This window comes from Lupinus angustifolius, chromosome LG17 (genome assembly GCF_001865875.1).
Source record: "Lupinus angustifolius cultivar Tanjil chromosome LG17, LupAngTanjil_v1.0, whole genome shotgun sequence".
Lineage (NCBI taxonomy): Eukaryota > Viridiplantae > Streptophyta > Magnoliopsida > Fabales > Fabaceae > Lupinus > Lupinus angustifolius.
The window spans coordinates 711,112-726,184 of NC_032025.1; the positions used below are offsets into that span (position 1 = coordinate 711,112).

A 15,073-nucleotide genomic window follows, 5' to 3' on the forward strand; every position below is an offset into this window, starting at 1 on the left:
TATATATATGTATGGATAGAGATACAAAACATGGAGTGTGCAAACGTGGCACCTTCGCATGTTTTCCCTTCCTCCCTCTGCAATACTGCAACTCTATCTCCATCTGTTTAGTAACATTGTTATTACAAAAAAATGAAAGATTCAGATAAAGTAACTTGGGATGAGAGCAGAAACCATACTCTCATTACTGCACATTCTAGAACCTCACCATTATCCTCACCAAAACTCATGCTATGCCTCATCCTCTTCGTTTCCCTCACCTACGCCATTTACATTCTCAACCTCGTTTCAACTTCCACCACCTGCAACTACGCCTCCTTCTCCAAACAACGCATTTCTACCTCTATTGCCATCGATAACTCCACCATCAGAGAAACACAAACGGATCTCCGTCACGTGGTGTTTGGAATCGCAGCCTCGTCCAAGCTTTGGGAGCAGAGAAAGAACTACATTAAGCTTTGGTACAAAGCGAAAGAAATGAGAGGAATAGTGTGGCTCGATGATCGTGTCAAAACTGATCGGAAAGAAGGGCTACCGGCGGTGAAAATCTCCACCGATACCTCCAATTTCGGTTACACCAATAAGCAAGGTCACCGTTCCGCTATTAGGATATCGCGGATCGTATCAGAAACGCTGCATTTAGGGTTAAAAGATGTGCGGTGGTTTGTAATGGGAGACGACGACACCGTTTTTGTGACGGAGAATTTGGTGAGGGTTTTAAGAAAATATGATCATAATCAGTTTTATTATATTGGAAGCCTTTCTGAGAGTCATTTGCAGAATATATTCTTCTCATATGGTATGGCATACGGTGGTGGCGGTTTCGCCATTAGTTATCCATTGGCCAAAGCTTTGAGTAAAATGCAGGATCGTTGTATTCATAGGTATCCTGGACTATATGGTTCTGATGATAGAATGCAAGCTTGTATGGCTGAACTCGGTGTTCCACTCACTAAGGAAATCGGTTTTCACCAAGTCAGTCACTCTCAAACTCACTCGCTCACTATTTATTTACTTTTTATCACTCCAATACTTCTAATCGTTCAATTGTCACTCATACCAAATACTAATATAATAATAATTACTGATAAAAAAATATATTTGTCAATGAGTCTGGGTGGGACATTACTGTAATTTTGCCTTTTTGAGGTTAGATTTCTTTGATTTTATAAGACTAAACTCATTCAACAATACTAAAAATTAATTTAAGTTTCTTTACGAAAATCACCTTTCAGAATTTAAAGTCATGTTTTCCTTCATGATGGAGGTTACTTTTGTGAGTAAGAACGTTTACCTAATAAAAAGCATGTTTAATTGTATTTTACATGAGGAAGGATCTTCTTGAGAGGCAAGTGTTACATATTAATACACAAAATGCAACATCTAATGATATTTTTACCTTTTTATTTACTATATAATTATATTTTTGTCATAGAAAATATGAATAAAAACAATGAATTGCCTCTTCATTAATGGAGAGGATCAATTGTTCATTTGACATAGGTCCGTATACGTTATGCTTTAATTATTAGCCAAATACAAGAGTTCAGTAAGCAGTTCACTATCTAAGTCACTTGTTAGTGAACTTGATGGGGTTGATAATGATATTTTTTATCTGAAAGTCTCTTCCTAACAAAACACACCCCTTTTGGGAGGGTTGGTGGTTCTTTATAAATTCACTTATGTTTCTAAAATTTGAGTTTTAATATCTTTAATGACATGAGTCCCATAAAGAGTGGCCTGTTAGATATTTTTATAGGAATATTCTCCTTCTATATCATTTTACTAATTTTTATATTCACAAGAAGATAATAAATGTCAGAAAGAGATATTTTATTTGTTAGTAATTAGTTTACAAATGACATGTATCAATTTCTTATATGTAGGAGAATTAGTAAAAGAATTTAGTAGAAAGATATAGTACAATTTTATATTTTGCCTTAAAACACTGTTGAGCAGGCCTGGCCAGGCAAGGCAAACTATAAATTACGATAAGGACTTGGGTTGCTTTCCCTAGGAGCTAGCAGAGACATTGCAGAACTGTCATATTTCTTGTTCAGGATTATCCAATTAAGGAGAATTAAATTTTATCTGTGGAAGTTATTTGTACAACTTATATAATTAATTAATATAAAAGCTAAAGTATTTTCATTTTTGAAACTGAAGGAGAGTTATTAAGTATTAACAACTGTGATTCTCTCCTTTCTTTATTATTTTTAATATACGATAATGCTAAAGAATATCATTGCCACTTATTTTAGATAATTTTTGTGTGTGTTATATTTAGATAATTTGTATTAAGAAATAACTGATAGGGAATAAGAATCACTGTCATAATTTTAAAAAGGTAATCAAGGTAAAAGTAGGGGATTAAATTTCCCCTAAAATTAGATTTGATGTTTCAACTACAAAAAAGTAGTGGATTAAATTTTCTAACTTTCCTAAATTATATTCATTAACCAGATCTTATTTTATTTGATGAAGAAAGAATATAGTTTTTTTGCACAATCGAAATGTGGTCCTGCATGCAATTCTGCACTGACATTCCTTCTTGTAACAGTATGATGTGTATGGGAACCTGTTGGGGCTTCTTGCAGCTCATCCAGTAACTCCATTAGTATCACTCCACCACCTTGATGTGGTTGAACCAATCTTCCCCAACGCAACTAGGCTTGAAGCTCTTCAACGCCTCACCATACCAATGAAACTTGACTCTGCATCACTCATTCAACAATCCATATGCTATGACAAAAATAAGACTTGGACCATTTCAGTTTCATGGGGTTTTGCTGTTCAGATATTCCGTGGAATATTTCCAGCACGTGAGATGGAAATGCCTTCAAGAACATTCTTGAATTGGTATAGAAGAGCTGATTATACTGCATATGCATTCAACACACGACCTGTTAGCAGAAACCCATGTCAGAAGCCTTTTGTGTTTTACTTGTCAAAGGCACACCTCAATTCTACAACGAAACAAACATTAACTGAATATCAAAGGCATCGTATTCCTCATCCAGAATGTCGTTGGAGGATGCCTGATCCTTCTCAAATTGACAAAGTTGAGGTTTATAAGAAGCCAGACCCACATCTATGGGATAGAGTAAGCATTCTTAATTATTTCGGGCCGAGATCCTCTCTAGTACTGAATACTTTTAAATACCAAGTTATGTTATGTTATAGTAATGAAACACTTTTTGTGTCTGTCTCTCTTTATATTCTATTCTAATATAAATCCATTCCTATAACTCTAGCCAATGGTATATTGTGTTGGCTTCAAATTTCATCTTTCAAAAACTTATTATTGCGGTTTCACTTGTTGAAAAATTGATGTGGAATTCTTTGCCTTTTTGCCCATATATTTTTTTGTAGGCTCCAAGGAGAAACTGCTGCAGAGTAATGCAATCAAACAAGAAAGGAACCATGGTCATTGATGTGGGAATATGCAGAGATGGTGAGTTCACCGAAACTTAATTGTGATTTGTGACTGATTAATATTAGGGAAGCAAATTCTTGTGGGCCACTTTCTTGTTTATTATATTATTAGATATTTTTTCTTTATTCATTAGATTTCAACATAAAATTAATTGTCCCTTTTCCCAGTTCTCACTCAAATGGGGTGGGATCTTGAAAGAAGGTACATTACATGTACAAAAAAATTGTAGCTTATTTGTATTTTTATTATTATATTTTTTGTTACAAATTTGTAGCTTAATTTAATCAAGTTGGATACTGGATAGTGGAGGGTCTCAATTTGTAATTTATTATTCCTTACTGGAAAGAATCTTCATAATTCAGATGCTTGCACAGCAAAAAAAGAAAAGTTTCACATGCGTGCTTAATTGGTATTCTGCTACTTAACATCATAATGAATTGGATTCCTCTCTGGAATATGTTTTTATTATTTTTTAAATTATCTAATTCAAAATAAATTAAAATCTGTATCTATACAAAAAAATCAGTCACTTATTATCACCTTTACTCAGTAATGGAGTGTCCAACTTTGTAATCCACTTATTAATCTTAACTAAACTTGTATTACAACTAAACATAAAACAAATACTGGGAAATATCTTTGTGCCACTTTCTTTACGTGTCTATTTTCTTGACATTGAAAGAAAAACAACTTAACGTAACTAAAAACTTCTATTATCAATAGGAACATGTAAGAAGTTCTATCGATTTTCTTAGGTACTTTTATAAGCTTGAGTTTAATTTGTTAAGAGTTTTTTAGTTTAAAACTGACAAAGAAAATTGGCCCAACTTCATAACGTTATGATGAATGTTTTTGCACTCTTTTTTACTGATATAGACCTTATTAAATTAGTAGAATAGGAGACTCTTAGAAACATTCACAAAGATTATTCACACATCTAACACAGCAGTGCAGTACTAAGGAGCTAATGAAGTTATTCTTAAAAGTCATTGTTATTCCCATTCTTTTCCTTTTAATTTGGGAACATCCTTAATTGTATTTTTTAATGTAATTTTAAAGGCTAAATTGTAACTTCAATTCAAATTAAAGGATATAAATATTATTCTTGTTTGATTTTTCAATATTTTTTAATAACTGTCATCTTCAATAATAGAAAGGAGTCCGACTCCCTTAAGTAGTGAATAACTTCAATGTCTAAGTGTGACATGGATTGATACAAAAAAACATTGTAATATAAAAATTTCAATTAAATTTATATTTTTTAGACCATTCCACACACTTTGGGAGAGGGTGATAACAAGTGATGCATAATTAATATAGAACAATCTTTTTCAAGAAAGGGAATGGTTTGGAATTGGTGCTTGCCATTTCTTGGTGGTCCTCATAACATTGATTATTTTAGTGTAATATTGATATATTGTAAAAATTTATACACGTTTGTAATATTTTTTATCATTCATATGTATTAATTTTTTGAAGAGTCAATGATAATTAAAAATGAATAATGAATAATAAACTTACAATATATAAAGCTCTTAAATTGTGAGTGTATACCTTTTTTCCTCCATTTTTTGGATGCATATAAAACTTTATTTTGAATTAGGAACCAAATGGACTTGAAAATTTGATGAAGGAAACGGATCAAAGGCTCAACAAAATAAATCCTATAAAACACACCAGATATCAGTCCAGCATCCAGATTTTTGGGCATACATTCAAAAAACCGAAGGCCTTAGCCCATGAGCATTTGCATCACCAAATGGACGAGTGATATCAAATTCCCATATATTTCTAAGTTGCACTTTCTCCCAAGCTTAACAATCCAAATTATCTATTTGAAATACTCAATAATATTATATTTTTATCGGTGTAATATACTTTATATCTTTTATCTAATATTGAAATTGTAATTTAGTCCATGGTCATTTTTTTGAATCCTAACCTTTAAAATTAATAATTGGCTTATTTTAATCCTTTAGTTCTTTTTAAATGTTTCATCTTGGTTCTTTATTTGTTTTAAAATTTTCAATTTGGGTATGAAGTTAATTGGTTTGAGCATGAATTTTTTGGTTAATTAAGGAGAGGAAGAAGGTGAAGATAATGAATTTCTTCTTTGAATAAACTACCTGGTAGTGTCTCTAACACTAAACTTATTGTAAAGGCATCTTTTTCATTGGACAAAAAGAAGTGACATAGATAAACCAATTATAAAAGTTGACATATCATAAAGCAAACCAATTCTTATCAGCACGAGACTTTGTCTTCATGACGGTGAATTAGGGACCACAACTACCAATTATCTTTGATTTTTGTTGTTGTTGTAATTCTTGTTCTTCTTAGCATCCAACCAAAATTGTACAGCCAAATACTATTGTCCTTTTGCAATATTCTTTTTTCTTTTCCTAATAAACTACAAATATCTTCAACTCTAATAAAAGAATTTTATTTGCCACTTGCCCTTTTAGCTCAGTGGCGAATGGGAGCCCCTATCTAGAATGGCACTCATATTCTCATACCAATATAGAGGAAATAGCTGGTAAAAATATATGATGATTAAGTAAAGGTTTAACTAAGTTCTTGGTCCAATGGTCCTATAGTTCTTTTATAGGGTATTTGTCACTTACCTTTACTTATTTGGGTTTAATTTTAGTCCTTAGAAACTATGAGGACCACCCTTCATGAAGAATTAAGGACCATTACCTTCATGAATAGAAACTATAAGGACTAGGTTCCAAATTAGTGAAACATATAGGGACAAGTACTTTAATGGTAGGGACTAAAGAAAAATAGAAGAACTTAATTAAACCCACATAGGGGGAATCATAGATGCTAAAATCATATTTAAAATCTTAAGTGAATAAAAACCGTATTTTTTTTTGTATTACCAAGAATATTCTTCACATTTTTTGGTAATGAACTAATCCATTTCAGGGTTCGTAGTTGTCATTCCCAACAAGTATCGCTCCCGGTAATCGAATCTTCAACCTTGGGCATCTAGTGGTGTCTTACACCACTAGACCAACGCATCGTTGGTTAATAATAAAAATTGTATAATCTAATTAAACTTGAGAATTCCAATTCCAAATAAATAAATAAAGAAGGCATGATCAATTAATACACATGCTGAAGTTATATATTAATCTAACCGAAAGTAGCTTTATGTACTAAAGCATTAATTATGTAGTATATATATTTTTGTGGGTAGCTACCTAAAAGTAAAAAACCTAATTTTCCTCACCATTTCAAGCCTCCATGATTAATAGATTCATGGTGTATTCCTATCCTGCCAAGTCATGTAGCAATTGTGCTCCCATCAAATTCCTATATTGAAGATTTTGTCCTTCACCATCAAGAAGTGAGTACTGAATTGTTTGACAATCTTCAATCTGGTCCCTTGTTGTGTATAGTAATGAACTCTGATGTGTTACTGAAGGGAACCCTAGGCTCACACCACTTTCACCATGTTGTTGTAACCCTAGAGTCAAAGACACAACACTAGCCCTAATGCCACCATTGAAACCATGGTTTGCATTCTGTTCATTGCTTGTTGTGTAAGGAACCATGCCAGAAGAAGAATGGTGGTGGTTGTAAGATGAAAAATCAAGTTCCATTGACCCGAATGTGTCGGTGGTGGAATTAGGCTCAATTAATCTGACATGGTCATGAGGATTCATATTGTGGTTGTGGTGAAGGGTTTTAGTGTTGTTCTTTGTTGGATTGTTTCTGTTATTATCTGTGTTATGGTTATTGATGATGGAAGAAGCACACACTGAGTCCATTTGAAGAATTGGTTTTTGATCCTCAAGCAGTGATGAAGAAGGTAATTGGTTTTGAACATTATTTGGATTAATATTATCTTCCATATCAGGATCATCATTACCACCTGAGGAATTAAGCATATTATTTTCATGCTCCTTCACTTCCTCTATGTACATTTCCTCCACCATTGGCTTCCATAACCTCACCCTTGCATTAATAAACCAATTTGATACCTGCTTTGAAACATATGTGTCACCTAACCAGGATTTCAAATATCTAATGATTACAATATAATAAGGAAAATGATTCTCATAAATAATTTATAGACATATGATCTATAAGCTTTTCATAAAATTATTAAAAAAATAAGTGAGAGAAAAGTTTAATACCCTTTGAATAAGAACACTACCTACCATAATACTATATATATAATATATGTGACTTGGTCCTAAAATGCAATGATTATTAGTTTTATATATAGTATTGAATTAAATAGGATTTATGAGTAAATTATGAATTTAAAGACACCCCATATTTGATTATATAAAATAATTGATACGAAATTAATAGTATGATGAGTTAAGAAAAATATGGATATACCTGACTTCTAGAGAGACCAGTTTGACGTGCTAAAATATGTTTATCAACATCACTTGGGTACCTGTAAAAGTTTTCACACAAATTAATGAAGAATCTAACTTTTAATGGTAAGTAGTATAGCAATTAATGTTGAAAGATATTAAGGGTTCATAGTGGTGATGGTCCTAGGAATGAGAAGTAACTAGTAATAGAGAAAGAACCAAAATTATAATAGAGGATAACATACATTATCTACATTGCAAACGCTAAGAATATGACAAAATAACAACAAATGGGAATCTGAATGGTGATGCACTGAAACTACCAACATGTAACATATAGTGTTTTGCAAGAATAAGATAATTGAGATTCTACACGTGAGATCATCTCTTGTTGCTCTCTTTTTATATTTTAGAGACAACATTGATTCTTTCACAAAATCTACTTTGTAAGTTACTGACATTGGGACTTCAATCTAGCTATCCAGTAATAACAAGATAATGAAGAAGTAAAAAGATAAGAGGTAAAAAGATTGATGGTGGCATTTACGGATGGAGAAAATGCTCAAAAAGCCAAGCCCTTAGAACAGAAACAGATCTTTCAGGAAGGCCACGTTGGGGTCTCCATGGATGAGTTTCCATCATAGTCATTTGCTGAAAGGCCCTTTGTTGTCTTAGTGCTTGGTCAATAACTTTGAGCCTTGGTGTTTCACCCCTTGTTGTGCCTGGTGCTATTGGATCCTTCTCTCCCATGCTTTTCCTTGTTGCTTCTATCTGCCCCAAAATCCCATCCTTCAAACACCTGAAAGAGTTCTATTATTTTACATCAATACATAATATATTTATCTCATGCATATAACAAAATGAAAAGTATACAAATGATTTGTACTACATGGGATAGAGGGAGTGTATCTTTTGATATGCACAAAATATTATCCCACCTGAAATGTCTTGACATGGCTTTCAAAGCCAAAGCTGAATACACTGTGGCTGCACCATTCCCTGCTACTGCTTCAAAAGAGGATACCACTGACTTCATCTGATTACGGTAGTGCTTGTATCTTCTATCAACCTTGGCAACAAAAAAGAAAAGAATCACATAATAGTTAATATGTAAATTTTCACCTCCTATGTCTCAGCGTTTTAATTAAGTAGGGATCAGTAATTATAATTGAGATTGCAAATTTGCAATGTTATGATTTTGATAGTTGTGTAATTTCCATAACAACATCTTAACCACAATTATGCATGATACAATTATTATATTCTGGCCCAATTTAAAACCTTGAAGCAACTATAAAATAAGTAAAATCTAAACATGAATATACATGTTTATATTTAAAAGATCAAAGTAGATACAAAATGAAACCATGTTGGCAAGAAAAAGAAAATGAGTGGATATGAATATAGATGCAGATCCGTGTCTGTTATGGTAAAAGGGTATCAATATTCACGAGTGAGCATTAATGAAGAGGCCCGCACTAGCTGCATAATTAGTTCAAGAACTAAAAGGAAGACCCCAATCCCATTAACCACACCAAACCACCCAAAAGATAAGGACTTGGATAGATACTAATTCACATGGAGTAAAGGCATGGGATTTTTACTTGCACCTTTTTCCTTATTTTGTGGGGAACGATCGATAAAGATACTTCCTTGCAAAGTACATAATCGAGAAAAATACATTGTTAAATGAAGCCAGATATATATACATACCTCTTCAAGCATCGACAGAAGCTTTGTCTTTCTCTTCTGCAACTCTATAAACTCCAAAGAGGTAAGAGTAGGCTTCTTTGAGGAACCAATACCGTTGTTGCTATCATCTTCCCACTGCTTGTTCTTGTTGAACTTTTGCTTTATAACCATCTCATTTTGCTTTGTTCCCAAACTACAAAACTCATTTAGAAGCTCCTGTGCAGGTACCAAGTACTTTGAGTCCTTGATGAAAAAATGACCTTCATAAACACTTGCAGCTTTAGCACCCAAGTATGCATCTTGCAAAATCTGCTGTTGTTGGTGCTGTTGAACATTATGTGATTTTCCAAAGAACCCCAAACCAGGTTGTGGCTGATGATGATGTTGGGTAGTTTGTCTCAGCTCAAAAGATTGTAAGCCAATACTTGAAGGGTTAGTTGAACTAAGAGAGAGTGAGAGACCTTGACTTGGCCTTTCATTTCCTTCACAAGGGAACACACACCTTAAAGAAGAATCATCAACCATCAACCTATTCTCTTGCCATGGAGCTGAATCTGCATGAGTAGTACTTCCAATAATTAGATTCTCGTTGCTTGTTGTTTCAGAAATCCCTGTTGTAAAATCTGGTTTATGATTATTATTATTATTATTATATTCATAGAAACTGGTACACGACTCATTCATGGTCTTGTTGGAAGTAGATGGTCCAGGTTTTGAGAAGAAATTGTTACTTTTATTCCACATGGTGCGGTCACACTCTTCTTGTTGCTGATGATGATCAAGCTGATTCTTGTGAAACCCTATCATCTCCATGTTTGAGGTTAGGTTGAACATGTCTGGGTCAGAGACAAAGCCTTGGATCTGGTTCACTAAATGATGGGTTGGTGGCACATGATCACTGTATGAGAATCCAGCTGAAGATGATGACACCATGTCCCTTGATGTCTCTTCACACACTTGTTTAGCCATCAAATAAACTTGTTTCTTTTCAGTTACACTTCTTCTTTTTGGTTTCTTATGTTGGAAGGTGGAACATAGCTACCATAGAATCCAGAAAATGACCACTAAAACAGATTTGAAAAGCATCAAAGAGAGATCAATTCCAAATTCTCTATATATAGGTGAGAAAGTAGAAAAAGAAAGGAAGGAAAATGAACAATTTTTATAAGCTATATGATGTATACTTATATTTAATTACTTTGCTTGTTTAATTATGTGAAAAGTGATTAAATCATAACTTAAACATGATCTTACCTTAATGGTAGAGTAGGAATAGGAGATAGATATCAAAGTGGAAGAGGGTGATGGTAAATTGAAGAGGAAGAATCAGTAGGAGATGTTTATCTTTCTTTCTGAAACTTGTTCTTTTAATAAGGCAACAAAGAGAGGTAGAATGAAACACCAAGCTAGGAAGAAAGATGAGATATACTTCTTCAGAAATAGAAGATCAGATAAGTGCGATGATGACCTTCATGCCATGAATCATCATCATTTCTGATATCTTATGTGCCTGCTTTTCTCTCTCTCTCTTTCTTCCACAAATGGGTCAATGCACCAAGAATATATAAATAAAACCAAAATAGGTTCCTATACCAAAAATAAAGAATATATAAAGGAAATTCCCTCAATTATTTCTGACCCCCAATTATAAATTATTGAAAAAAATGCAAACAATCATTAAAATTAATATTATTATATGATAAAATAATATATTGTTTAAATACTTGAATAAATAAATATGCAATATTATCATATATGAGATATATAGTATAGAAGGAAAAAAATAACTGATCTTCTCTACTAACAAATATGAAGGACCTGGAGCAACAGAAAGTAATGATGGCCCTTTGCCTGGTACATATACTACAGGTCGCTACAAGATTTGCTCTCATTTACTAAAATGTTAATTTCTTAACAAACAATGCTCTTAGCACCCAAAACCAAAATAAAATGAATAAGATCATACATAGTGAGGACTAACATGAAAATAGGGGTAAGTATGAATTAAGACTTGTCCTTTATCACACTCTAAATATTAGCTGGGTCATTTTATAAATATAGACTAAGCTCTAAGCTCAAAGTTAACCTAGAACTCAAATGTCCATTGTATTAGTCTTTGAACCCAAACTTACACGACTTAAATATAATGTATAACATTGTAGATCAAGTCTTTGCAATATTTTACTTATAAATATTTTATTTTGATATATGTGTATATTGTTAATCATGTATATCATAAAAAAACTAGAGAATTAATAATATTTTTTAAAAGAGATATCATTAGTGTGTACACAATTGAATAGATACCATGAAATGGGTTGAGTTTTGTTTGTCCCATATCTAACCCTAAATATTGTTCAGGTCTAATTTTTGAATATGATCATAGACTTAATCCTATTCGAATCCGGTAGTAATCAAGTCAAACTAGATGAAAGAGTAAGGTCGAGTCATATTCACCTTTACATCGGAATTGAATTTAATATATTAGTAAAAAATGGTGAAGAAATTGAAAAGGGATCTTTGTGGGGAAACAAATCCCGAGATTGAAGACATCCTAAGTAGAGTCTTTTCCAGGCTTTTTCAGATTGGTTTCAGCTATAGAACTCTGTTTAGGTTGAGTTGGTGGGCCATTATGCCTCACTTATTTTATTTTTCAAAGACTTGCAGGGTTTTGGTTTTCTGTTCTGTTCTGAAATCTGTAGTCTGTTCTGTTTGTTACAGATCAAAAAGAGTGAGAAGGAATAGATGCACCTGGGTTTGTGTAAAATGTTCCTATAATAAGAGACTGAACATGAGATGAGATATTCAAGATGTGGCGGTCCAATATTTTCATATTAATTGGTTTAATAAAGTACCTATCCTCTCTCCACTTTGCATGGGACCGCATCTTTTCCTTTTATTTATTCATCTTCCAAAACATGTTTCTTTCACGCGCATTTGCATTTCCTAACACACAATCTAAATGTAATTAACCATTTAAGCAAGTACCATAAACTCTTACCAAGGACATGGTGAATCAATTGTATGCTATGTACATTTATGTTTTGTTATTGAGCTTTATATGTCAATGGTTATTAACGATTTGGAATTTTGTGATTGAAAATCATAATCTCCATAATAGGTAATTTTCAAACAAAACTTGTCCCAAGCATGCTTTACATCATGTCCATAATCCCTTTCACGTGCTGAAAAAAACAAATTACTCGGTTTCATTTTCATTTCTATCATTACATTGAATATTTCTACAATTTAGTGAAATATATAAATTATTCATCCATTTTTTCCTACTTACATAAATCATTCATAATTTATATACATGGATTATACTTATCATTCTTGTTGGGATACCATATACTCATTACCCTTGCAAAAGAGATAAACATAATATTTTAAACAAGAAAATGAGTAATGCGTGTAATTTCAAGTTAAACTTCAAGGAATGTGAGTGTAATTATCCTTAATTAATTATACATTTTATATCGAATAAGTTGAACATTTGTAAATTTTCGTATAGAATTTGAAATTAAGTTTCTCTTTTGTATATTTAAGCAACATCTCCTTATAATTATTGATGTACTTTGTAATGAACCAAAATGAGTTAGTTACACAATTTACTATGTTTTTACTTTCCTTTTATCTAACAAATGGTGACATGAGACACATATTACGTTATTAAGTATGACAATTGTCATTTCTTACAACTTAATGGAAAAACTAAAATCCAATTTTTATTGAACCAAACAATAAGTTCACTATCACTTCATTACTTACTTAAACATTTTCAAAACGTATTAATCCTACTAAATAATAAATATTTGAGTAATAATATAAGTTTAAATGTTTTATTGTTTTTTAGTGATACATTTTAACAAAACAATATACAATTCCAACATATTTACAACATTCTGAATAATTAAGTGTTTGGAGATAAAATAAAATACATTAATATTGACTTTGAGTTTGTGAGTATTTAGGAATTGTCACTTATTTTACAAACAATAAATGATGCAACTTTGTTTATCTTGCACAAGATTTCCAGTACACTATGGATCTATGTCCAGATATTATAATAGGAATCAATATCATTTCATTCAATAATTTTAAGGAGATATTACTTACATATATAAAACAAAATAGAAAAGTAATTTCATAATCAAATAAATAAACAATTTGTTCTAACTAATATATAATTAATTAAGAGGAAGTTAATCAGTAGAGATTAATTTAATTACACTAACCACTGTACTAAAACTCCAGAAGAGTAATTTACTCTTACGAAAAATAAAGCTAATGAAAGAAGATTCCCCCTCAAGTTCCACACACGAAAAAAAGCTGAACGAGTGATTGAATGACACGCGCGAGGGATGAGAGTGGAAGATGGGAATTAGGAAGCACGGGTTGAAATAATGGTATGTTGAAACTTAAAAAGCAAGTGGTCCAGTGGTGACTACTGACCTTACTCCGCCGCTTGCCAAAAATTACACCTCTCATTTCCCCACAATCACCTCTCTCCTTTCTCGGTTATTCTCCATTGATGTAGAAGTAAGTGCTTTCAAAAAATAAAAATAAACTTTTTTTATTTTTATCTTTTTATTTATAATAAAATTATATTTTTGTTATTAAAAATAAATTGAGAAACATTGTATTTATCTTTTATTAATGAAGAAGTTGTTCTTACATTAAGCACACTCTCTGCATCCTCATTGCTTCCCGTTAACCATCACCACCCTTAACTTCTTTTCTTATCATCACTCCCCCTTTTATAAAATATTTTTTTTATAAAAAACGAAAGTAAAATCCGATTTATTATTAGGAAAAAATATATTTAAACTTCATTTTACTAATGTATGAGACACCACACATAGTTGCTGATAAAAATCTCTTACATGGTCAATCAATCGGGAAACAGATGAATGAGAAAAGATGGAGCGTGGTTTGTATAGCAACTTTATTGATCTTGTTTACAAAAAATATGACATAAAGGAGTAAGAGTAGTTATCAAATTTCAAAGACCAAGAAGAAGGTGTAGGATGCAAGAGAGGGGTCAATTAAGGAGTCCAGAAATGGCGGGGGATTGTAATTGTGTAAGAGTGAGGCTATGCATTTGTGAGAGAGAGTTCATTAACATCACCCACACTTTTGAACAGGTTTGAAAATTGTAACTACATCAACTCAACCAGACTACTACTACTACTCTAGGGTTAGGGTGGTCCATTATCTTCATATTTCTTTTTCTTTTTTACACTGTTGGACACTATTCATATATTTGTGCTATTAGTGCTTAGGACCACCCTAATTCTATGCTACCATTATTGTTACGTTCAACTAGGGTGCATGCCCATCTTTATGGCGCACTCCAAAAACGCTACTCCACTATATTATATTGTAATATCGAAGTTAACTCTAAAAACATGTGTGTACATACTATTTTCTCAACCATTTTTTGGGCCACATGCCCCCACTAGGACCAAACTGTGTCCATCAATAGATGTCCATTGTCGTTGATAATCCCAAGTGAGTCGTTCGGAATATTCATAATAAGGTAGGGATCTACATATTCTATAAGTAAGTTAAAAAATTTAATACACATATCTTAATCATTCAT

The 15,073-nt window shown here is 32.3% G+C and overlaps 2 protein-coding genes and 1 long non-coding RNA gene across 5 annotated transcripts; 2 read left to right on the top strand and 1 right to left on the bottom strand.

Annotated features, from left to right (window-relative positions):
• Positions 31–5,265, top strand: LOC109331284. Of its 2 annotated transcripts, XM_019565688.1 has the most exons (4): positions 31–975; positions 2,561–3,103; positions 3,373–3,454; positions 5,040–5,265. In XM_019565688.1, the coding sequence occupies exons 1-4, from the start codon at positions 133–135 to the stop codon at positions 5,054–5,056; spliced, it is 1,485 nt and encodes a 494-aa protein (XP_019421233.1). In that variant the 5' UTR covers positions 31–132; the 3' UTR covers positions 5,057–5,265. The 2 variants fall into 2 exon arrangements, with proteins under 2 accessions (XP_019421233.1, XP_019421232.1); XM_019565687.1 differs by lacking the exon at positions 5,040–5,265 and having other exon boundaries at positions 3,373–3,790.
• On the bottom strand, positions 6,523–10,738 carry LOC109331282 (homeobox protein BEL1 homolog). 2 transcript variants are annotated; one of them, XM_019565684.1, is made up of 6 exons: positions 10,723–10,738; positions 9,490–10,532; positions 8,715–8,845; positions 8,324–8,575; positions 7,796–7,856; positions 6,715–7,428 (listed from the first exon to the last, which is right to left on the bottom strand). In XM_019565684.1, the coding sequence occupies exons 2-6, from the start codon at positions 10,435–10,437 to the stop codon at positions 6,715–6,717; spliced, it is 2,106 nt and encodes a 701-aa protein (XP_019421229.1). In that variant the 5' UTR covers positions 10,438–10,532; positions 10,723–10,738. The 2 variants fall into 2 exon arrangements, with proteins under 2 accessions (XP_019421230.1, XP_019421229.1); XM_019565685.1 differs by lacking the exon at positions 10,723–10,738 and having other exon boundaries at positions 6,523–7,428; positions 9,490–10,437.
• Positions 10,532–10,904, top strand: LOC109331285. The gene is made up of 2 exons (XR_002105766.1): positions 10,532–10,729; positions 10,789–10,904. It is a non-coding gene; the product is annotated as an uncharacterized LOC109331285 (long non-coding RNA).

Coding starts and splice junctions, on each gene's coding strand:
- LOC109331284 (XM_019565687.1), top strand. CDS start 133: ATGAAAGATTCAGATAAAGTAACTTGGGATGAGAGCAGAAACCATACT. Junction 976..2,560: donor AGGAAATCGGTTTTCACCAA/GTCAGTCACTCT, acceptor TTCTTGTAACAG/TATGATGTGTATGGGAACCT. Junction 3,104..3,372: donor ACCCACATCTATGGGATAGA/GTAAGCATTCTT, acceptor ATTTTTTTGTAG/GCTCCAAGGAGAAACTGCTG.
- LOC109331282 (XM_019565685.1), bottom strand. CDS start 10,437: ATGGCTAAACAAGTGTGTGAAGAGACATCAAGGGACATGGTGTCATCA. Junction 7,857..8,323: donor TTTGAGCATTTTCTCCATCC/GTAAATGCCACC, acceptor AAACTTTTACAG/GTACCCAAGTGATGTTGATA. Junction 7,429..7,795: donor CTGGTCTCTCTAGAAGTCAG/GTATATCCATAT, acceptor GTTTCAAAGCAG/GTATCAAATTGGTTTATTAA.